Below are 25,238 nucleotides of genomic sequence, written 5' to 3'. Positions count from 1 at the left end.
TGATGCATCCCAGCATGCAAAGCGTACAAAGCATTCCTGTTTACAGGAAGAAGTTTATATGAAACTGGGTCAGATTGAGGTCGGATCATGTTCTCGCTACGAATGAGCCATTCTGGAGTTTTCAGTGTTAGGCCAGGGGGTTTCTTCTGAATTAGGTTAAAAGCAAATGAAGTCATGTTCAAAATCAGTGTTAAAAAACAAAACAAAACCCCACAGGCACATTTTCGGAATAATGCTTGCACCTCAGTGTTGGGTTTTTTTCTTTTTTCTTTGCCTTAATGATTTTGTGAATAAAATGTACTTTGTTTATCCCAAATTTGGGGAAATGGCTGTTTTTTTTGGGGTTTTTTTTTTTTATCGGCATGAAAAAATACAAAAAAAAAAAGAAGAAATAACCCTCCAAAAACAGTAACAAAGAACAAACACAAAAAAGCAGCTCATAAAAAAACAATATTTTGTATCTGTGTTTGATGTTAGAAGCACAGCTGTTAGAAAAAGTATTGAGTAAGTGGTGCAGAGGTAGGTGTCCATTAATTATCCATAGTCCTTCACCACAGCCGGAGTCATTTGGATGACCTCTACGTTAGTTAGTGGTGAAATCCAAACAAACTTTTACTCTCTTTGAGTTGATCTAGTCTCCTCCAGGAGGGTTGGAAAAATGGCAGCACAAGAAGTAAAGTGGTAAATGGACTGTGCTTAGGAAGTGCTTTTCTACTCACACTGAGCTTTCTTACTACAAGACTCATTCACCCAGTCACACACACATTCTAGCAAGCGCTTTTGTTTCTTTGCCTAACATTGAGTCACACACACACTTCAGTGGATGCAGCTCATGGTTCAGTGTCTTGCCCAACAATACTTTGACATACAGACTAAAGGAGCCAGGGATAGAACTACTGTCGTTCCAGTTAGTAGATGAGAGGGATGTCGCCAGAACCAATACTTACGGTACGGTTTGATACCAAAATTCTGTGAATGCAATGTTACTTGTTTTTCTTTGGTACCACCAAGGCTGTATATCCAGAACTGACGGGGGCACCATACAACCCCAAGTGTTCTAGACTGTCTGTAGATGCTGAAAATGAAAACGGCCCAAAAGCAAAAGATTTGCTCAGTTTCCATGATAGCTCTGCTCTAACTCAGTGATAGGAAAGGCAGTGTTCGAGGGGTGGTTACCAAGGGATGATAATGGATTCACAAGAAGTGAAGAGAAAATTATGTTATTGTCTTTTTCAGACCAAGGGAGGAAATACTTCCAGTTCAGAGAAGCACTTAAAAAAAAATCCAGACATGTTCAAAGAATTCAAGCTGAGTAAGCTTCAGGTCATAGTAACAACATCCAAAATATTGTCCTCCTTACGTTATCCTGAAATGCAGTTCATCATTTTGTCCAAAACAGCTGGCACTGAAATGAAGTCAGCTTCTTTTCATAGGCTAAAATATTTGCAATGGCTCACATTAAATGCTGAAGCTAACATAATGTAGCTGTGATATTCGTAGGCTACTCTGCAAACATCCTACCACATCACACATTACTGTGTGTAATCAACAAATTAAAATGTTACCATTTTAAATAAATGATCTGCCACCATGTTAGCATTTTACAACCAGTTGGCATTTCTTTTCCACCACACAAACTAGTTCAAGTTTAATAACGTGGAATAATTATTTTGTTTTGGTGTTGAATTGTATAAGTCTGCTGTTATTGGACCCGACTGCTAGTAGATGACCCACTCTACCACCTGACCCCACAGCCTCTGAGTAAGTGGAAATCAGCCTCTATCTTAAGCAAAGGTTAATCACGTCTGTGGCAGATCAGTAAACAGTCGAATGAACAACTTCTGTGATTGGAAATGCTTATATTTGAAGTCAGTGAATGATTCCTCTGTGCATCCCAGAAAAACTTTACTAAAATATATTCTGTTGCTTCCCCATGTGGTATCTCTGTAACTTTGTGGGCTGTTTTCTTGACCATAACTGTAAGAGCTGGATGATCAAACGCCTAAACAAGGCAAAAAGAGGGAGAGATTTACAGGTTTGCACAGAGAAACCTGCTCTGCTTCACTGTAGGGGATGTTTTAACCAGCTGTCACCATCTGCCTGCTCCCCACCCACACACACATCTGCCTACCACACAGCAACAGCCTCAATACCTACAAATACACACCGCTAAAAATCAGGTCCACATGCATACACACACAAGCGTGTGCTATAAGTGGCACCCTCGGGTGTTGGGTGGAGGCAGGGTTTCTGTGCCATTGTCACGGCTTAATGGAGGCCAAGCGTGACAAGCGCGTGGACTTATTCACGCCACACGCCTATTCACCGCCATTCAGAGGGAACGCTCGGCCGTGACCTCTGCTTAGCCAGCTACTCCTGCGTGGCGTGTGTGTGTGGCTTTGTGAAGAAGAGCAGTGCTGTTAACCCTGCTCACCGTCTCTTTTCACATGGAAATACATGAGGAGGCCCCTCTAATATACTCCGGTTAAGCAGAGAGATGAACAGAGAGAGCAGGGAGTCCACGCATGATTTTTTTTTTTTTAAGGACACCCCCCCCCCCCCCCCCCCCCCCCCCAAAAAAAAAAAAAAAATGTCACACACTTAGTATTTTATTATCATGTTCACGACAAGGTGCAAAAGAGCTTTCAAATTCTGTCTCTATATTAAATTTTTTTCTCTCTTTGTCAAAAGTTTCCATATTTAACACTCTAATAGTGAATGTTTGCCTTCAAGGGTCAATCTGTGAAAATCCAATCAGTGTCTCCCACCTGACCCCCTCAGAATCGTCTGATTTATTAATTTACTTTCCCAAAAAGGTAAAGTAAACTTCATTTAATAAAGTCATGAAGAATATTACCTTCATATTATGCTGAACTTGTCACACAAGTTCAGACTGGAAATAACAGAATGGAAATGCTGGTTGCTTTTCTTAAAAGAACTTTATAGCAATCATCTTCTTTCTTCTGGTTCCTCTTTTCTTCTACTTATTGAATTTTCCTTCTTTTCCTTCCTCTCTTCTCCTCTTCCTCATCCTCCTCTCCTGTGCTCTTTTCCACCTTCTTCTCATTCTCTTTTCTTCTTTTCCTTTGGGGAGGAGGTGAAGGGAAGACATTCTTCTCCTTTGGGTTCTCCTCCTTGTTTTTATCCCCATCCTTCTTGTTTTTCTTCTTTCTCTGCTTCTTCTACTAGTTCATTATCATCTTTTCCTATTCCTCCCTTTTCCCTTTTTGTTGTTCACTTCTTCCCCTCGCCATCTCTTCTTTTTTCCCTTCCTCTTGTTGCTTTTTACTGTCTTTTCTTTCACCTTCTCATCTTCCTTCTCCTCCACCTTACTCTTCATCGTATGCTCTGCTTCTTCTTTCTTCTTCTCGTAAAGTAAATCATTTCAATATATGCTTTAGAAATATTCAGCTTAGACATAAATAGCTCTATATCATCTATATAAGTATTAGTATTTTATTAAACCAACATTTAAATCATGCTACAATGCTCAGGAGATAACCTGCCAGCTAAAACTGGTTTAAGATGGACAAATAAACATTTACTGCTCCTCGTGTACTGGCAAACTGCTGTCTAATTACCTCAAACTGATCATTTACTGTTTCAGTCTTTTTTTTTCTCCCTATTCTCCTCTTCTGTCTCTTCCTCTCTTTTCATTGCTCACTGCATGGCTTCAGCCTGCTGCCTGTTCTCTGCACAAACACCACTCCCTTCAGGATTTCTTTCACTTACTTCCATTCAATCTCTCTTTTGTATTACAGGGTTTCTTTCTTCAACCATTTTTTTCTTTCTACTTTTCTACTGAAGTAATGTTTCTCCGTTTCCTTTGTTGTCTTTGTGCTTCATGTTTCCTCTGTACTAGATTAACTTTGTTATCAAGAACTTGATCAAGAACAATTTTCTGTGTATCTAAGGACTAAAGAAATGTTTTTTAAAATGGTGTATATCAATGAGGTTTAACTTTTACTAAAGTGCCTTAAAGGTTTCAGGTTTGTAGTTCTGGTTCATGAAATTATTAAAATTACACTGGGTGCATAACATTTTTACCTGTAGACTTAAAGTAACTGGGGTTTGTTTGGGGTTTTTTGATTGTTCCAGGTTGAAAAGGGTTAAAAAAAAATGGTACTATAGTCTGAAAACTTTCTTTTAGCTGTTGGTTGCTTGGGTGGTGTTTTATTGCTTTCACTGAATTCTTGCTGGGAAATACAGTGTCCATCTTCGTTTCTCTTGTTTTTATTTTGACAGTTATGTGAGTTTTCAGTCTTGTTTAACAATTTATATTTATAATTTTTTTTATAATCTGCTTTGACTTTTATTTTTTCATTTATTTTTGTTGGTTTGAATTAACTTTTTTTTTTTATCTTGCAATTACTTATGTCACTTTGTTGTATGTGTTTGTTTATTGTTTTAAACAGCTTGAGCACATCCAGTAAATAGTTGAAGGCTTTTATTTTGAAAAGAATGAGAACTCAGAGCATTTAGTTACACTGCTGTTAGTATCTAGGTGAGTTTATTTGGAAAAATTAGGCACCCCATTTCAAAACAAGGCTCAATATTATGACTTGGCTCGCTACGTCCACGTTTTATCCTATCTGTGGGGAAATTTGACATAGCTAAACACTAATGTTAGCCTTTGATCCATTATTTCCAATCCTTTGGTTATCAAGGCCATTTTCACATTTTTCTTTTGTTTACCAAATAAGATGAACTACTTTGATTTTACTTTTATTTGCATATTTTCAAGCAGAAGAACTTAATTCAATTTGAAAAGGAAACATTATTTTCTAACCTCTAGCTGTTCTCTTTTTTTCTGCTGTTCTTTTGTTGTAACTTCATTTCTTCTTCCCTCCTGTCAAACTGCTTGTCTCTTCTCTCTGTTGGGTACTTAATATATTCACATCTTTCTCAACTGTTCTTTCCTTCTTGACTATTTCTTTCCTTCTCTTCCTTTACAAGCTGCTGTAGCTCCTGCAGCCAACACCGTTGCTGCTGCTGCCGCCTCTGCTGGGGCTCTGGGAGCCCCTGGGGGACTCCCTCAGGGGGCTCCTGGCTACCCCAGCCCCGGGCCTGCTTCTCATAACATCCTCTCAGTCAACGAAGGTACTGACTGAACTGACGGCTGCCACTTAGGAAAAGTCTCAGAGCCTTCTTCTGCTTCCCAGATCTTTTTCACTGCCTCCTGTCCTTTTTTATTATTTGAATCTGTCCCCCTAATTTCTTTTCTTTTATGAGTTATTCTCTGACCTTCCCTCTTTTAGTGTTTTCTTCTTATCTCTCTTGACTTTTCTCTTTATGTGATTATAATCCCTCACCTCGCCTTGGATCACCTCATTTCTCTTCTCTTGCACCAGTCCTGTTTTCCACTGCAGCCAGTTTTGGTATCTAGCTCCATTTTTGTTGTGTTTAGTTTTTTCCCTGAGTGTCCTATGTCCTTTTTGTCTACAGCGCTGCTATCTTTTTACCTGTTTAGTCCACTTTCAGCCCAGTCAGTTGAAGGAATTAGGTTAATCTGCATGTCACAAAAAACTTTGCATAGGAAGAGGTAGAGTAAATTTGTAAAATCTGGCTTACCAAGCAAGTGATTATTTCTCCAAGCCTTGCACTTTGCAATTTTGTTGAAATTGCAATTCTGGGCCAATCTGTTACAAATTTAATGATTTGTAAATGTGAAATACTCCACAAGAAGCTGCTAACATGTCAGCAGCTCTAAAATGATTTAATGCTTTTCCTAAATTTGGTGCAATAAAGAGTGGTGTCGTCTGCAAACAGGCTGACTTTACTGTTATTTGGAACTGACAGAGTTGAGTGTGCACTGAAAACAATCCTTATGCCCTAGTGTTGTCTCTATTATTCCCAGCTGTTGGCAGTAACATACAGTCCTGCTCCGTTTCTACTGTCTCTACCGCCTGTCTGAATGTCCACATGTCTTGATGTTCCAGTGTCTCTGTGCTGTTTGCATGCTTGCTATTTCCACCTGAGTGTTTCACTGAGGAGATTTAAAAAAAAAAAAAAAAAAAAAAAAAACCAAACAAACAAAAAAATCAAAAAGGAAAGCAAAATGCACACCAGCACACCCACCTCACTGTTTTTTGTTTTTGTTTTTTTTTATTAAATTTTTTTTTAAAAATTTATTTATTTTTAAACAGATGCAATATGGAAAATTGCGTTTAAAAACAAACAAAAAAACACAGAGAACTGAAAGCTAACTAAAATTTTGCATTATTGATTTTAAGGCTTCTTTTTTACATGGACTTGTGGTTGGAGTTTCTCTGGTGTCAGAGCCTACTGCTCTCCTTCCTTTCCTTCTTGTATGAACCTTTTTTGTTGTTTTTTCTAAAAAACAGGATTTTGGATTTCACCATGGAGGCTTGCTCTCACTCCCACACATATGATGAATGTGTTCTTTTGTTTGTTTTTCAAAGATTATTTGTGATGTCTAAGGGAATTCAAGGGAATACAAGTTCCTTTTCAAAGCTAATTAACTTTTTTGTACACTAAAACAAATGGGAGACAGCAAGCATGCTCACAGTGTCACATTCTTTCTCAGTACATGTAGGAATATATATATTTTTTTATTTCAATAGCTGTTTAGTCAGAAACGCTGCCCTGCAAAAACTAATTTCTTCCTTTGTTGCTTTTATGCTGTTTATAAGTACTATAATATGTATTACCACTAGCAGTTGCAGTAATAGCAAAACAAATTAACACTACACTAGTAGTTGTTGTAGTAGATAGTAGATACAGTTAACAGAGAACAAAGTGACACACACACACACACACACACACACACACACACACACACACACACACACACACACACACACACACACTCACTAACTTTCATTGGACTTCCACAGCTTTGTTCCTGATTTGTCCTGAAGCTTGTCCTGTCGGCAGCAGTTCACCTAGAAGGTGGTTGTGGTAACACGAAGCCCATAAACCCAACTAATGCAACCTAAATAAAACTAAAAGCAGCATATCCAATACGTTATTGAAATAAAAACCCTTTAGGAAAAAAACAAAACAATTTTTACTCTGGTCTCTTCTTGTAAACATTAACAGGTTCCTCTTCATTCCCTCCAGGTAACAATTCAAATTTTTTGGCACTTCTCTCGTTGTTCTTCAAATATAAGTTAGTTCTGCACCATTTGATTTTCTGACTGGTCCATGACAAGGAGGGGACCTTGATGAGCATAGCTTTGTTCCAAAAGTTCATTGGTTGTCAACAAACCAACAAACTCGTTAATGGAGATTGTTTTTGGAGGTTGTTTGTTGTTGCTGTTGACCTTTTTAATAGGACTCATATATGAAATGGATGCTGCCAGCTGCCTGTGAGTACAGTCCTGGAGCAGCTTATGCTTCTTTGTTAACCAAATGAATCCTCAAGCCAAAGTTCAGTCTGATTTTAAAAAACAAACTAACAAAAAAAAAAAAAAAACAGGAGTAAAATTTTATTTTGGGAACTAGAATTGATTCAAATTTCTGCAGTTTTTGCAAGGCAGTGATTCATATTTGTATGTGGAGGTTGACTGATTCTGATTGCTTTGATTTCCTATGTTATAAACAAAATAGTTATTATAATATATCTGTCACATATGATGAAATCTTTAGTCTGTCAACCTCTACATAGTATTTCTGTAATAACGTTTTATTTTTTCTGTAATATCTGGATATTTCATTGGTGGAGGTAAGTTTATACGGTTCCCCCAGCAAAGAAATTTGTATGAAATTTCTTTCCTGCCTAACAGCCATTCAGTCTCCATCACACAAGTGCATTTCATAGACATGCATCATGTCCAGAAACCATATATTAATCCAATATATGTGATTAAGGTGCTTGATTTATGTTGAGTATCTGCAAATAAAAAGTTAAAGTCACAGATGAGTAAGAGGTGATGTGTATATCTTTGGTGTATGGTCAGAAATATGAATATATGCCATTGTTTTGAGCCCTTATAAAGCGATACCAAGACATTTTGAATGTTTTTGTCACACAACTGAGAAACGGAGCGTTTTAGTGTCTGCCATTTATTGTGAAAGCCTTCAGTGTTTCTTTTTGTTATCAAGTAAAAACCCACATGTAGCTGAGAACACACACTTAAATTCATCATGCCAAGGTATCGTGACAAGGCTTTTGTATACCTGTTGTTTACTCCATCAGACAGACTCTGGTTAGCAGAAAAAATTTTGTTTGCTCTAACCAAGACTGCAGATAATGTTGTCGATAATATTCTCATCCCGTGTTTGACTGTTGTTACTGTGATTTTTTTTTTTTTTTTTTTTTGTCTTTCTTTCTTTCCTTTGGAAGTCAGTGCTGTCACATGGAAACAAGTTTTTAAAAATACTTTTTAATGTACTTTTAAAGACTAAAATGGTGAGTTAAGTATGTTCTTTCTCTGCAAGGATGACTCAAGAAGACACTGAAGTTTGTTTTTTGGCCACGATTTAAAATGACGACAACAACAACAACAAGAAAAAAAAAATTACTTTCAAGGCTTTCAAAAACCTAGTAACCCCTTGAACTTTTCCATTTTGTTATGTTACAACAACAAACTTAAAAGTACTTAACTGGGATTTTGTGTGATACACAAACACAACACTGGATCGGGGGCATCTGTTCATATTGTGCATTTGTATTCAGCCCCCTGAGTCGATACTTTCTCAAACTATCTGTCACTACAATTACAGCTGCAAGTCTTTTGAGGTATGTCGCCACCAGCTTTGAACATCTAGAGTGCAATTTGCCCATTCTTCTTTGCAAAATAGCTCCAGTACAGTCAGATTGGATGGAGAGCGACTGTGAACACATACACTCCATTCCATGCCTTGCGTTTGTCTGTTACACAAAATCACAATAAAATACATTCAAGTTCATGGTTGACAAAATGTGGAAAAGTTCGAAGGGGTATGGATACCTTTTCAAGGCACTGCATTAAAAACCGTGTTTCTATTTGACAGCAATAGCATTAGAGAGACTTTAACTTGTTCTTGTAGTTTTTCTGACTGTTTGTGTAAAATGTGTTGGTGTGTGTGTGGTTGTGATTGTTTGTGCAGGATGGAGCCAGCTGGCGGCCATGCACTGCGTGATGCTCCCTGACCTACTTGGCTTGGACAAGTTCAGACCGCCACTGCTGGAGATGCTGGCGAGGAGATGGCAGGACCGCTGTCTGGAGGTATGTATGATGCCATCAAGGAAAAATTGAGTCAAAATTGAAAAAACAAACAAAAAAAAAAAAAACTGCAATTCCTCTAACGGCCACTTGAGGCAAGCTAAAAAAAAAAAAGTGAGTCAGTCGCCATCAGTTTTGGTCAAGTTACTTCAAAATAGTAATGAGTTACTAATTATTACTTCTCCAAGAAAGTAATCCAATTACTTTGCTGAGTACTTATTTTCAAAAGTAATTAGTTACTTTATTACATAGTTACTTTTAAAAAAAACATGATACACAACCTGAATAAGTAATAAAGCAATTGGCTTTTCAGCCCAATTCTATTGTTTCTGCATAATCTATCGTATAAAAGTGAACCAAATGAAAAAGTCTATTTTAAAGGCTTTTTTAATTAGTTTTAACCTTTTAACTTTATGCACATTGCATAATCAAAAATTAAATTATATGCAGCAGTCTTTGATTTGAAGAAATTTGTTTAACATTTAAACATATTCCAACATATAAAATAAAAATTTTTTAAATGCTTACACTCACCCTTTCAAATAGATGCAAATAAAACACAGCAAAAATTAAATAAAATCAAAGATTCAGTAGTTCTAAGTCCTATCGCTCTTAAATCTATTTTTCTCCTGTTTAGCAGGAGTGGGACCGGTGCAGGTTTTCCCGGTACCACAGCAGTGTTTCTGTGAATTTCACATTCCCGTGGCAGCGTGCTAGGTGCTTGCTTAGATTTGAAGTTAAATTTTTTGCTGTAGAAATAAGTTTTCTTACCACGCAGAGTGTAGAGCGGACGCTAGTGGTTTTGTCACTTTTTACGGGTCAAGCTCAAAGTAATGTCAGTACTTCCAAGCTTAAACTCTGCACGGTCGTACTCTCTCCCGCACTCCATATTATCCATTGTTGATCTACACATGTCTGTTGCTGCCACGGACGCCGCACGCTCGTACATCATTGTCATGAGACACTCACAAACAAAATCACAGTTTAGTAATGCAGCGTGCTTACGGGAAAGCAACAGTAATCTAATTACTGTTTACTTTTTCATTACTTGAAAAAAGTAATTGGATTACAGTAACACATTACTGCTCATCTCTGGTTGCATAGACTCCCATGTTTAAAAATCCAGCTTTACAGCATAAATAAAGCTGTTTATAGCCTGATACAGACATAAATTTTGTTCAGTTTTCCCTTCATAAAAAACATTACAGGGTGTGAATTTTTCTTAATAACTCATCCAACTGGATTTTTATTAAGACTTAAATTTAGGGGTGTGGCCATTTTTATTGACAGGCATCCCTACACATCCTGGGGTTGGTGCCATTTGGACCACTTTAAACTTTGAATGGAGTGGAGTTGGTCATCTATGAATCTTTACTTTTAATGGCTCTATTTGTGTTTGTCATATCTATATTTTAAAATGTTCTTAATTTATGCAACAGTTCATCCACACAGAAATCAGGATCTAGTAAAAAGTATTGTGTAACTCAAAGCAGCAGGTTTGATGTGGTGGTTAAAATGCCCATCTCGTCCACATTGAGGTCACTGGTTACATTTTGACTCTGTTTCTGCTTTCTCACTAAGAGTGTATTAGATATAATGACAGAAGGAATCTTTTTTTTTTTTTTTTTTCGTAAGAGATTTTACTGTGAAGCACTTTGTGGTTTTTATCCTGTGAAAAGTGCTATATAAATAAATAGATTTGATTTGATCAATATTAATGTGCATGGGCGCATTAAGCGAAACAAAACAGTCAGATAAGTCAAACTTTACTCAACTCATTCTTCCTGCTTCCTCCACTTCCGTACCTTTGATTCATTAATGTTGAATTCTCACGCAGCTGCTCTATTCCCATGTTGTTGCAGTAAATTAATGACTAACCTCGTATTGTGGATGAATAATCTCAGTTGTTCTCCTGACTGAAGTTTGGTCCGTTTACAGCATCCTGCCATGCGATTACATTTGTCCCTAACCATAAGAAACCCTCATGTTAACTTTTATCAAGTGGAAAAAAGTTAGCATTCATCCTCCAGCTTCACTGTTTATGCTATGCTAACATAGCTGTGTCACTAGCGATCACATAGCACATCATTATATACCAGCTAGCCCAACTTCAGTAACCCTACAAACGTCACTGCTGTTTAGTTTCCTGTCTTCATTTATGTTGGAAGTGATAGCAGAGCTGTACGTTTGAATCTTTCAGAAATCTCTCAGTCAGAACATGCTATATCATGTTTAGGTGGAAACTACTTCCTGCTAACTCCGTTTAATTTAATAAATTATGTTTTCATGCCTGAATGTTAAGCTTAATTGCTACACTTGGTAAAGCAGCAATGCTGATCATTTTAGTAAAGATGAAAAATTTAGACAGTTTTTAACTCTCAGTGATGCCGCAGGGTTCATTTGACTTTGGGACCTGAAGCAGACCGAGTTTTGGACCCAGATTACTCTGCAAGGCTCCTGACTATGGTAGTTGTAATGCTCCGACAATCCATCAAGCGGTGCGGCTTCATAGCTTACCAAAGTCGTACTAAAACATTTTTTTGACAGATGTTTGAGCGCCGTGTGCTACATAAAATCTGTTCGAGGTCAAGTCAACCAGAATTCATACACAAGGCGCACAGGATTATAAGGCGCACTGTCGATTTTTGAGAAAATTAAAGGATTTTAAGTGTGCTTTATAGTGCGGAAAATACGGTAAATAATAACATGTGATATTGTTTTTAATTCACAGTGATTTAGTGTGTTTGTGGTTTCAGGTACGAGAAGCAGCCCAAGCTCTTCTCTTGGCTGAACTGAGGAGGATCGGCCAGTCAGGACGCAAAGAAACCATTGACATGTGGGCTCCATACCTGCCCCAGTATGTCGACACAGTCAGCTCCCGTAAGTATCACTTTGTGTGCTAATCAAATCAATCGTGATATGATGCGGTCCCTTTTATAAGGTGCCTTTATAAGTTCAAGGTATTTGTATCAGTATTGGTTACTACTACTAAAAAATTAGTACTACTACCAATTTTACTACTAAACTACTACTAAAAAAATATCCACAGCAGTTTCCTAGCAGAATTTCTAAAAACAAAAAAGGGAAATAAAGGTATTCCGTCTCCTTCACTCTTGGCTCTCTGTAATGTCGTAGAGAACTATAAGGAAGCTAAAGTAGCCTGTTTCAGACAAAATGAACTTGGAGGCTGAACCAAGGACCAACCTCAGTTTCTTTTTTCTTTTTTTTTTAGTCTTGTTAATATGTTAAGATGACTTTTAAAGCCGTGTATAGCATTGTCCAGCTCATCTAAATTTTTAACGAATATCTCACAATAGCGGCGCACAAACCACTCTGATTGGTGATTTCTTTCTGCAGCTGTCAGTGCCGTCTCTCTTTACCGCCGTCTCTCTTGCTTTGCCACTCTGTCTCCGGCTCTGTCTATTCCCTGGTCTCCCTCTCTGTCTATAGTTAGACCTGCTGATGGGAAGAAAGGTGAATCTCTACGTTCTTTTACTAGAAACGGCGCTCTAAAATGCAGTGTGTGTGTGTGTGTTCAGGAGTCGCCCTGTGGTTGCTGAGGATGCTAAGGGTTTCTCGGGGGAACAGTTGCCGTGGAAACGGGCACCGGTCAGTGTTGTGTTACCACAGCAGTACCGCAGGCAGGGGTGGTGCCTATGTGTAGGGGAGTGATGGACTGGTGACCTCCAGGGATGAGGGAGAATGGAGGCGGGTGGAAAAGGAGGTTAAAGGGTCATTGAATTTGAGCTGTGTGCTGCATAGCAGGACTGGAAAAGGCAGAAAGATGACTCCTGCTGGTCCTGGAAATCCTGGATCTCCAGGGGACAGTCGGAGATGTGTTTGAATCCTCTGGAGACGTCCTCTGAACCCTGAGGCTCTTCTTGGATCAGTCTTTGGTTTACAGTAATTACCGTAACTTAAAACCCAAACTTTTTTCTCTGCACAAAACCCATTGATTAACTGATTAAATGATTTTCTACTGTTAGTAAAGATGTAAAGATGCTGACCAGCACCTTCAGCAAAACACATCTCAGAAATTTGGGTCTGAGTGTTTTTCATCAATTACCATAAGTCGTTTACTGTTTGTCCTAGAGACACAAATCTAACTATTTTGGAAACGAGAGGACACGATAGTAGCTGACAATATCAGCTACTATCCATGTTATTGCTATTTGGATGGCTATGACCACCCCTACCATGAAAATTATCTCAGTAGGTTACTCGTGTGTATGTTTCTGACCAAACTGTCAGAGTGCACGAGGGTGGGATGAGACCTTTAGTGAGACCTGTGCTATCTGACCAGTGTGGTAGAGAGTCGCCTGTATTTATCTGTTAGGCTTAAGTGCAGAGGAAATGTCACTGAGCCGAGTCCCTCCGTCGCAGCAGGGAGCCAACTTGACAACACACACACAAACAGCAGCAGCCGTGCCTGACCTTTCAGCTCTCCTGGAAGTGTTTAAAAGGCTTTAACACGGAGAAAACAGGGGCTGTTAACCTCCACTCAGAGGAAGAAATGAACTGTCCACAGAGTCTCCATCATCACTGCTGTGATGGTGTGGAGCAGCACATTGTTTTGGGAAAGTAGTTTTATCATCAGAAAGTGGCTGCGTGGAGCTGTTTACCTGCAGACGGGAGGTCTGGTTATATCTGGAAAGCCATGAGTGGCAAAGCTGCTGTTAACAATTAAAACAAACAAACAAAACAAAAACTGAAAACAGGTCTTTCATAGCTACAGGAGCTGTGAGGCAGGGTACTGAGGGACCACACACACACACACACACACACACACACACAGCTCTCATATTCACACACACTTCATTAACCAAAGTCCCTGAGCTTTGTTCCTTGTTCCAATTTTCAGGGTCAAATGGTGGATATGTGAAGCAGCTGTTTCTTTGATCACTGAAGAGCACTCTGTTTCCCCCTTTTCTCTCTTGCTTTTCTCCGTTGTTGCTTCTCAGTCTACCTCGAACATCCAGATTGTTACTTTTTTTTTTTTTAACTCCAATCAACCTGCTGTTCAAAGTCTCCCTCTCCCCCCTCTTTCTTGCGTCTTCCCTTTTTTCCTTCATCCTTTCCTACACATTTTTCCCAGCTTTTCTGTAAATAGTCACACTGAAAACCCTGTTTCTTCATGTTCAAGAGCATGAAAGTGTCTAAAAATCATCAAAAATCATGATCGTTTCCTACATGTAATTCACAAATTTTTAGTCCCTAAAGATGGTCAGTAATATTGCCTAAATCTAACCAAGTAGCAGCTTGGTTAGATTTAGTGAGTAGTGAGTGGTTTTTAGTCCCATAATCTAACGGAGTAGTCTTTACTTCCTAAATCTAACAGATTACTCAATTAGACTTAGGAAGTAAAGAGTAGTTTTTACTTCCTAAATCTAAGAGTAGTTTTCAGTCCCTTAATCTAATGGAGTAGTCTTTATCGACTAAATCTGACATAGTAGTTCCTAAATTTACTGGAGTAGGTTTTAGTGCCTCAATCATCCATTCCATTTCTCTTCATCTCTCATCTCTTCAAACCTTTTTTCCTCTCTTCCTTCTTATGTCTAAAACACAGAATCAAGCAAGCAGAAACATTGTAGTGCAAAGTTAAAATATCAGGACTACAGCACAACAATAGAGGCTGAAGATGAAACTCCCTTGCATCATCTTATATAAGACAGATCTGAACTAAAAATATTCCAGTCATCCTTATGTGAGTCCTCCTTTAGATGAATCTCTCCTGATGATTTAAAACTATAGTGAAAGAGCAGTAGAGGTTGGGAAACAGGAGAAGAACAGGAAGTGTGGGTCTCAAACATGAATACAGGGAGCAACAGTCAGAAGAAACGAAGAGAAGGAGGACAAGGAGGAGGAGGTCCTGGAGGTTAACAAGGCATGCTGGGAGCAATGTGTCATGGCTGACATGACAAGCTTGACCTTGGAGCAGGGCAGAACGCCTCCTTCTCCTCCCCTCCTTCTTCTCCCCTCCTTTTCCTCCCCTCCTTCGCCACCCCTCCTCCACTTCCCTCTCCTCCTCTTTCTTCTTCTCCCTCAGCTCTTGTATCTCTCATTTTCATTCTTCCAACCAGGACAGTTAAGTTGGAGGTTATAGCCCAGCTGGTGTGCACGATGTGTGTGCTGGAGATGCAGAACACGAGAACTGGGCCACCTTCAGGCCAAGCAGCAGCCTCAAGGGTCACAGACTGTATATAAAAGATGGATGTAACCACCATTATCTGTGGCGTGAAACCGCCTGCTCAGAGAGGGAAACATGCAAATAGAAACTGAAGCGAGGGTTGTTTTTGTTTTTTTTCGCTCTCCGCAGGCCTTTTGTTCATTCACAGTAAAACATCAGTTATGTTTTAATTAAATCCAATTAAGTTTTTATCACTTTAATGTCAGAGACAGGTAATCAACTGCCGGGCTGTGTATTGGCCTTCTGTCACCGTGTGTGTGTGTGTGTGTGTGTGTGTGTGTGTGTGTGGGTGTGTGATACGAAGTCATTATGTTGAGCTGTCAGCTGTGTGTGTGAGCAGGTTAATTGGAACATGAAGCACATGTTAACCTGGATTAATCAATGTAATTACACACAGTGTAATTACAGTTAATTTTATTGGTGTACTGAAGAAGCCTTATGAAACTGTGCCATTTAACTTTTTCTTTTTTTGTTAATTACATTTTTTTTTCTTTAAAAAAAAGGAAGAGGAATATATTTCTTTGTTTTTGCTTTCTTCGTTTTTGATAAGCGTTTTGTGGTTCTTAATTCATTAAGCAGGCTGTTTTCCCAGAGATTAGCCCTGTGCCGACTCTGTTACCTTAAGCTGCTTCATTCATTAGCACAGTGTCATTCATTAGTGCCGGCCGCTAATGAAAAGCCACTCTTAATTGCCAACAGAGAGATAAGAGCTAAATGAAAACGCTAAATAAAAGCGTGTCCCTGTCCTTGTGTGTGTCCATGTGTTTCTATTCATTCTGCTTATACGAGGACGTCCAATAAGCCTTTATTTGCTGCTTAACCAGAGCAGTTAACTTGATCATAACAACAATGAGGACCAGAACAGAAACTCGCAGTGGAGAGCATCCTGACATACAGACATTCAAACCATTACGCTGATGGTCGGTGACATCAGTGAGCCTGATCTCATGGCACAATGTGAAATGGTCACGAATAACCTGTTCGGTCACGTTCACAGACATGAAACTAACTTAATTCAACTGGTTTCTGTCAAAGTAGTTTTTATTGATTAAATCTAGTGGTGTAGTTATTATTGACTACATCTAATAGGGTTTGGTTTACTGCTTAAATCTATCTGCGTAGTTTTTACTGAGTAATTGCATAGTTTTTCTGTGTAAATCTATCAGAGTAGTTTTTATTACTTAAATCTGTCACAGTAAATTTTATTGACAAATTTATCTTATTGGCTTAATCTAAAAGATTTGAGCAGTAAACTACATTCTACTGGGGTACTTTTTACTGCCTAAATTTAATATAAACATTTTTTTTCTGAATCCAGTGGGGTAGTTTTTAATGGTTAAATTATCGAACTGCATGCACTTTATAATTGCTATGATGCACTGAGGGGAGATGTGTAAATTATATCTATAATAGTAACCTGGGTTGTGCTCGTTGGACGGACTGCACTGAACCGTTTTGTCTCTTTCTCCTCAGCTGGAACAACCACCGACACTCCCCCTCCAGCCCTGCCGCCACCAGAGGCTCAGCCAGTAGAAACCAAGGCTCCTGAGGAGGAAATGGATGTCACTGATGATGACATCACAGCAGGTAAGAGCACAAATTTCTTTCTAAGCAGGGAAAATAGGATTAAAGTACGCACACTTCTTTGGTATTCTTTGTTTTTTTGTTTTTTTTACCCATCTCAGGAGTAAATAATAGAAACTGTAGAGCTGCAACTTGGTTGGTCGTGGTTTGAATTGGTTGTTCCCACACTCATCAAGTTGCCTTAGACTGACTGTAAACATCTAAAAATAAATGCTTTGAATGCTTTCACTGCTAGCTGGAACCAGAAATTTTAGTTGGTAAAGCTCATTTTTCTTATGGTATACTGGGAGTGGGCCAGGTTTCCAATTTTTGATGTGATGGGCTTTGTAACTGTAGAAGTTAATGATTTTAATAATAGCCTACTGCGTCTATTTAAGTGGGTACACACAGGGTACAGTGTTCCCTCACTATATCGCAGTTCACCTTTCGCGGCCTCGCTTGTTGGGTTTTTTTGTGAATTGTGAAGACCAGGCCATTCATTTATTTAAACGCAGAGATCCAAAGTGTAATTCTTAGCCAAATGATATAGATGAGAGAAAAAGAAAGAAGGAAAGTTACTACTGCTCAGCTACTTATTGAGGTTTTGCAGTCATGTGTAGTGACAATGTTGAATAAAGTGGATCAGGATCCAGTTGCACAGGTACGACTGGTCTGCAATCATCTGGCAACCACTGGTCATGAGACTGCATTGGGCTCAGGAAGGAAGAGGAGGGTCATCTAGTAACTGGAGGGTTGGTGGTTCAATCTCTGCATGCCACAGTATCCTTGGGCATGATACTGAACACCACTATGCTCTGCAATTCGTTCATTGGCATGAGGGCTCAATTAGAGTAGAACAGGACTGTATAAGACCAAGTGCATCTACCGTTTATTCCAGTTGTTAAAAGTTGCGGATTGCTTTGGTCACTAGCATATTGCTGCAGTCGTAGTTTAGAAGGCAGTGACAGTTTTGTCTAGAACGTCCAGCTGCTTTCTGTGCAAAACTCTGAACACTGTCCTAAAAAACCAGCAGCCTAGCTATCTCTCTGTGATGTGAAGTCAGCCATAATCAGCCAACGAGTTGCCGTGTGGATGCTGACCTCCAAGGAAAGAAAGAACAGTGACCACACTCTGCAATCTAATGTGAATCTTGTGTGTGCAGATTAAAATTTCAGCAAATACCCACGCAATATTTGACAAGGAAATTCAAGTCTCTTGAAGCATCCCTGCTTTGTCCCATGATCACAAGCTGAAACCCATTTCATACGATGCTGTAGCTTTAACCTCTTCAGACTTTCTTCTGTTCTTCGTGAACATCTCCGGTGTTTGAGGATTACAATTAAGGGCTCATTTTTCCCCTCCGTGACCTGAGAAGTCTCATCTGGTTTGATTCCAAAAAAACATGAAGAAGTCATTTATTATTTATCTCCAGCTGAATTCAGGTGTTTTGCTCTGCTGACTCTGAGTGGAGGATAAGCATTAGTGTTTGTGTGCACGCATGTCCTAATCAATGCCTGCATGTAATACCCGTGCACTGTGACCTGCATGGTGTTAAAAGCAGTTTAGTGTAGCACACACACACACACACACACACACAGTAAGGTGAGAAGCACTTCTCCCCAGGAAACAACTCACACCTGCAGTACAGGTAGAAAAACACACATGCACACACTTTCCAGTCCATTTATCCTTGCCACATATACCCTGAATGTTTAACTGTGACAGACACACACATAGAACGATTCTCCACTCTAAGATAAACACATTTAAGCACTGCATTTCTATTTTTCTTCCTACACATCAGCAGTTTTTGCATCCAGAATCACAGAACAATAAAGCAGGATTGACTCATTTGTCTAAATATTTTAAAGACATTCATTTCTGTAATAAAGAAAAAAACCCAGTGCCTAACGCTGTCTCACTGTCTGCACCACCTTTTTTCCTCTTCCCTCCATCCTCCATCCTTCTCTCAGACCAGTCAATATCACAGATGTGTCTGACAATTTATCATTTCTCTCAGCTCGTTTTTCTCTTATTGACAGCTGTGGGTTGTTTTTTTTTTTCTCTTTTCATTCGGTCTCTGCAGGATTAAATCTGTTAGCAGAAACCTCAAACACAGAGCAACCTGAACCTTATTCTTCTGTGGAGGAAGAACTTTTGCCTCTTTGTTTCTTTTGTGGTTTTTATAATTGAACTTTTTAACATTGTTATGAATGAACGCACTCTCCATTTGGAAACCTGTCATATAAATATTTTCAGTGTATATAAACTCACTACTTGGATTTCTACACGGTATTTAACATTACCATGTACTGAAATTGCAGTTATAATTTGAATGGGTTCATATGAAAAATGATGTGTGTAGGGCTGTGCGATGAGACCAAAATCTCATATCCCGATATAATCATATACATCCATTGTCCGATAACGATATAAATCACAAAAATGTAACATTTTCTGTAAATTCTGTGAATCTCGGGCAGCTCGACTTGCGTGAAGTGTTTCCAGCTGAGCGTCGTGTACCTGGAGTTGAGCGTCTTAACCAATGCATGAAACTGAATATTTTTAGACATAAGTTGTAACAGCCGCAGTTTTCTTTGAGTATTTATTACACAGCATGCTGCGGGGAAAAGCCTGTTCTAACTATTGAGTCTGAGGTTTATTTTTTAACACCTGATGGCTCTTTTTTGCTTCTCATTCGTAACTACTCTGCATACTCTTTCACGTGATTCAGTTTCTTTTGAAACGTCTCAAAAGGATCTTGAGCTTTATTGTGAAAGGTTTATGTGGAAAATAAACAAGCGGACACGCGATGGTTTTACTGTCGTTGTTGCTAAAGACTTCACATAAAAACAGGCGCTTGTCTGTCAGTAGTGTGGTCATATTAAATATAAGAGAAAGAGAGAACTTAAATTCAAATTCAAAATTCAAATTCAAATTTTATTTGTCACACACACACACAACCATACACAGTATGACATGGGGGTGAAATGCTTGTAGCTGTACAATGCCCGACCATTAAATGACAGAAGAAAAGTTCTACAATATTTACAATTTACTACAAAAATTTACAAATTAACTTAGGAATTTACAGTAAAGAACATGCAAATAGCAGAAGAGATTATAAAGATAAGGATTATAAGAGAAATTAATATAGCCACTACAGTGACCATCAAAACGATGAAAAAATATTGCCGTAAACAGTTTATTTTGCGACACCACGAAACAAACGATAGCGTAAAACAAAATGATAGATGTTTTTATATCGTCATCCGATATATTTCATTATATCGAACAGCCCTACATGTGTGTATGATTTCCGTTGCTTCATGTTAAAAGTTGGCAAACGGGTTTTACCTCAAGAATTCACAAATTGTGAGTCTGCACAGAGTGGAACATTTTGTCTGCATGCGGTCTGTCATTTCTGTCCATGACTTCCTGTTTTCCTCGTGTGCTCTGTGCAGCTTCACGAAACTTTTACAAAAAAAAACAAAACATGACACTAACTCGATGGAGCTGCACTGCTGATTTCACTCTGTGACGCTTATTTCCATCTCTATGTTTTTATACTTTGACTCTACCAGAGTAGTTTGAATTATTCCTTTATCCATCTTATAGTAGAACTCAGTGCAGCCCTCTAATTCATCTTCTGTTTGTGTTATCGGTTTTAGCTCCAGCATATTTTACATATTTGCAATTGAGCTGTGTCCCCAAGGTGACCATTCAGTGAATATCTGCTCTGTGTGACATCATACAGAGCCCAGAGAGGGGAACAAACGGTTTAAGGCAGACTGAAGATGTAATTAGGATTAATTTAGGCTCATCCCATCAACCATCAGAGCTGTTCATGCACATACAGACTACACTTACACTAACACATACTCTCTTAATGTGCAGTGTTTTTATGTTCAGTCTTACAGCTTTATATGGAGCTTTATGGTGAGCAGTGGTACTGTAATTGTTTAGCTCATGTCAGGAAAAAATGTAATATTGCACATGGGCATGTGCAATATTACATTTTACTTCAGATACTTAGTAAGATGATTTTGTGGGTTTTGTTTTATTATAGAGTTTTTGTGTTTTGTATAGACAGAAATAGCCATTTGAGGTTGTGGGAACTCGAGGTTTTCGTCATGTTTTGGATTTGCTAGGAGAAAATGTGAAGCAAATGAAACGAGTGAAGGGGAAAAAAGAGAAGTGGACGAGACAAAGGGGAGAAGACAGAGATGTCTACAGCAGCAAAATCACTTGGCTGCAGGCTGTTTCCACGGCGATAGACTCATCACATCAGTCTGCTGTCACACACTTGCACACACAAACACCAACATGTACACACACCAGGATGTGCAGGTGAGAACATTTGTTGCTCAGTGCCGCAGCCACACACACACACACACACACACACACACACACACACACACACACACACACACACACACACACACACACACACACACACACACACACACACACCTGTAATTATGTCCGTTGCAGTGTCAGGGGATGTCATTAGGATCCACAGCCTCCTCTTCCTCCCCTCTCTCTCAACACACTCACTTGAATTTAGTTCATTAAATCTCTGATGGCATGGCATTTTGGTGGGAAAACATGCCCAAGAATCTAAACAATTAGAGTAAGGTCATTTGTTGTTATTGTAATACAAGAATTCCTACATTTCACTGTGTTATGCTGTGTAAGGCAGCCCTATGGGCCCTGGCTATTTCCTGAATGACTGCAGTCTAGTTTCACAGACTCAAACAACTTCAGTCCCACTGCCAAATCTTTGACGCAGAGGTCGTCCTTCAAAACGTGTCTTTTTGACTTTTTCTTATGAATTTAGTTTAGCTTGTGAGTTTCCAGACCCTGAAGCAAGATTTAGGAAAATCAGTACAGAGAACCCCACAAAACTTGCTAAAAGCAGCTGACTCAAAGTTTTGTAGTCTCAAAAAACACATACTTTAGTGCCTCATCAGGAATGCTGTCATTATTATTATTTTTTTATTTTTTGCAGCTCTAATTTTTTCAAGTCTATTTTTTTTTTAATTTTATTTTAGTTAAGTAAAGCTTTTTTTCACATCTAGTTTTTAGTTTTAGTTAACTATAACCTCGATACATACTGTCATTATAGTAAGCTAATTAGTTTGTCATAAAGCACAAATATAGAATGTCCCACCTGCAGTTATCTTGGGTTAATTCTGAAATACCATTTTTATAATTACCGTATTTCCCGGACTACAAAGCGCACCTGAATATTAGCCGCACAAGCTAAAATCAGGGGAAAATCCTGTTTTGTACATACATTAGCCGCACCTGACCAAAAGCCGCAGGTGTTTCAATGTTGACTTATCATATGTAAGAGAATATGCACAAAGCGAATTGTCAGGAAAGAGATGGCTGTTTGGAGACACACCCCTTTTATTAATATTTTGAAAAACAAGTTATGGGTACATATTTGCACATGTGCTGTGCTTCATAAATGAGTAACAAATGTAGTACATAACAGTAACCTACAGCACACCAGAAAAATAGATTCGGACTACCTTTTAGGCTCAGGTGCAGTGACACGGCTGTAACAAGAAGAAAAGTCAGTCATTCACCACCATCTTCCTGCGCACTAAAACCACCAAAGTCCTCTCCTCCAGTGTCGGAAACGAACAGGCTCAGGATGGCTTCGTCATCCACTCTCAGCTTCTTTCCTTCGTTGTCACTTTCAAAACCAAAGAAATCCTCATTGTCAGTGTCAGAGTCAAACACCCTCTGAAGGGCCGTGGCGGTGTCCTCCTCTTCATCATGCAGCAGTCCAGCCCTTCGAAATCCGTTGGTGATCGTGGATGTTTTCACACTTTTCCACGCTGTCAGAATCCACTGGTGGTGTTGAGCATAACTTGCTTTTCGCAAGTTTATCGCCGCTGGTCATCCACGACTCCCGCTGAACGCGTAGCGCTACTTTGAAGTTTGTTTTTCGCGCTACTTGTACGGCACTATGTTGCCTGGCGGATGGACATGTGACCAACATACCACTCTTGAACCCCGATCCTTCCGCCAGGCAACGTAGTGCCGTACAACAGCAGAACAAACAAAACAAATCGTCTTACGATATCACAAAAATCATGGAAAATCCATAGAAAAGCCGCACCTGACTAAAAGCCGCAGGGTTCAAAGCTTGTGCAAAAAGTAGCGGCTTATAGCCCGACAATTACGGTATATAAAAACATGGATTTGATAGTTTTACATCAACAGCTAAGTGTGTTGAGATCCTGTGGGTGTCTCTCTTGGTTTTGCACTGTCGTTCAGTGGTGGGTAACCTGGAACAGTACACTAGAGGGAAGTCTGCCTCTACTGAGAAATAAGCGCACCCATGGATTTTGATGAAGGGGATGACCCCAGGGAGGTCAAAGGTTGTTGGTGGACGCAGCCCCAACACCCTCCATTCCTCACACACTGACATCATGCAGCTGATCTTGCATTATTATCATAAAATATTTCTATGAGTTTGTTTATGAGGAGGGAAGGTCAGGACAACACAGAGTATGAAGGGATTTCTGTCCTCTCTTACCATTTTGACGGGTCCACAGCAGCGGTGATCGAGGTCAGAGGTCAAAGGTCAGGCTGACCCTCACCTCTCGGCATCATTAGCCCAGTTTTGATTTGGTTATCTGAAACGTCAGCCTCCCTGGCTAATCTAATACCCGAGCCTGGAGGTCGTTTGGGTCAGATCACATTTCTCCTCAGAACAGATTGAACTTATGGGGAGATAAATGCTCTGAGCCGCCACTCCGAACACGGTGATTGTCTCAGACAGTTGTGTCCCTACTGTGTTACACAGTGAGGGACCCAGCTGGTGTATGAGGATATTATTGTATTAAAGGTAGTCCAAATATTAATAATGTACAGGAATGTATTTCTGCTGGCTGTGGAGTGGAAACAGTACTGCAGGAAAGATGTGTTGCAAATACCACAGCCTCTCTTGGCATCTGAAGGCTGCTGTTAAAATTTACTTAAGCCGAGCAGTGAAAAGTTATCACCAGAGAGGCGTGGATACTTCATTCACTTGTTTTTAATGTTACAGCAGATTTATTTCAGAGTAGTAAAGCTGTAATATTATACAGTATGGTACCATAAAAGTTTGGTTACAGTGTGAAACACACCCTCCCCCACCTTCACACACCCCACCCTGCCGAGTGTGTGTGACTGTCTCTGTGTGTGTGTCATGGTTTATGAATGTGTCACAAAGATAAAGCGCTGGCCTTGGTGTGTGTGTGTGTGTGTGTGTGTGTGTGTGTTGTGAATGGATAGACGGCATGGTCATGTTTCTTGGTCACTCAGACTGGTATTCTCCAGAGAAAGTTGTGAACCCACTGAGGTGAGACGGATCTTGATATAAGAAAATCTGGTAATGGACCTGAAACGAGCTGAGCTGGGTGAGATGTACAATATCAGTGATAAAAATCTGCTGCAACTTGAAAAAATTTAAATTTGTAGGACTAAAGAAACATGGAGAGATGGAGAGACAGTCAGCCTTTGTGGCGTTTTCAGCCCCGTGGGCAGGTTCAGATGGTATTACTGATCAGATTGATCAGTTTAAAGCTTCACCTCAGAGGATGAGGTCTTACACTCATCACAGAAATACACAACACAGAAAGTATAATCGGATTATATGGAAATGGCCCCATATGTAGATAAAGGGAGGGATGGAGAAGGAGCGGATGAGTGATTTTGACAGTGCATGTCATGCCAATATTTACAAGTATCATTTTGTAAAGTGATTTCAGCTGCTTGTGTCAAGCAGTGACTGCCCATTTAGAGAAGTAGTAGGAAAAAAACTAGTAAACTGTATGTCTCACAAGACTGTTTTTTTTCCCTCATGCAGAAAAGGTACAAGAATGAAGGATGCATAAATCAGGCAAATGTTACAAAAAGTGGCAACTTTAAAATGTAAATTCTCAATAAAAGTCTACCAATTTCCATATTAAATATGATCATTTCTCATAGACTGCATACTAAATAAACAATGCTTTGGTGAAAGATGGAAAAATAATAACTATCAGTATTTATGGATACTCGTTTCCAGAGCCAACTAGAGGCACGTTGAAATGTTGAGGCATTATTTTGAGGTTGTGTTTTTTTTTTTTTTTTTTTTTTTTTTTTTTTTTAATTTAAATTTTCACATTTCTACAAGTGTTTTTTTTTGTTTTGTTTTTTTTAAACGCGTGAATACAGCCAAGGAAGCATAACAGATGATTTTTCTTTAGTGACGTGAGAGTAAAGGCCATTACTTTACCCATGCCTATACAGCTAGTACAAACAAGAAATTATGT

At 39.2% G+C, this 25,238-nt stretch overlaps 1 protein-coding gene across 2 annotated transcripts in view; it reads left to right on the top strand.

Moving 5' to 3' along the window:
- The window catches only part of wdr7 (WD repeat domain 7), a 100,838-nt gene that overhangs the window by 33,760 nt on the left and 41,840 nt on the right, over positions 1–25,238 (top strand). For both annotated transcript variants that reach the window (XM_080874157.1, XM_080874156.1), the window contains exons 20-22: positions 9,055–9,173; positions 11,927–12,050; positions 16,831–16,944. In XM_080874157.1, the coding sequence (XP_080730283.1) occupies positions 9,055–9,173; positions 11,927–12,050; positions 16,831–16,944 (357 nt within the window). The remainder of the gene's footprint in view (positions 1–9,054; positions 9,174–11,926; positions 12,051–16,830; positions 16,945–25,238) is intronic.

Source organism: Rhamphochromis sp. 'chilingali' (assembly GCF_963969265.1).
Source record: "Rhamphochromis sp. 'chilingali' genome assembly, chromosome: 2".
NCBI lineage: Eukaryota > Metazoa > Chordata > Actinopteri > Cichliformes > Cichlidae > Rhamphochromis > Rhamphochromis sp. 'chilingali'.
This window is presented reverse-complemented; position numbering and strand designations above follow the sequence as displayed.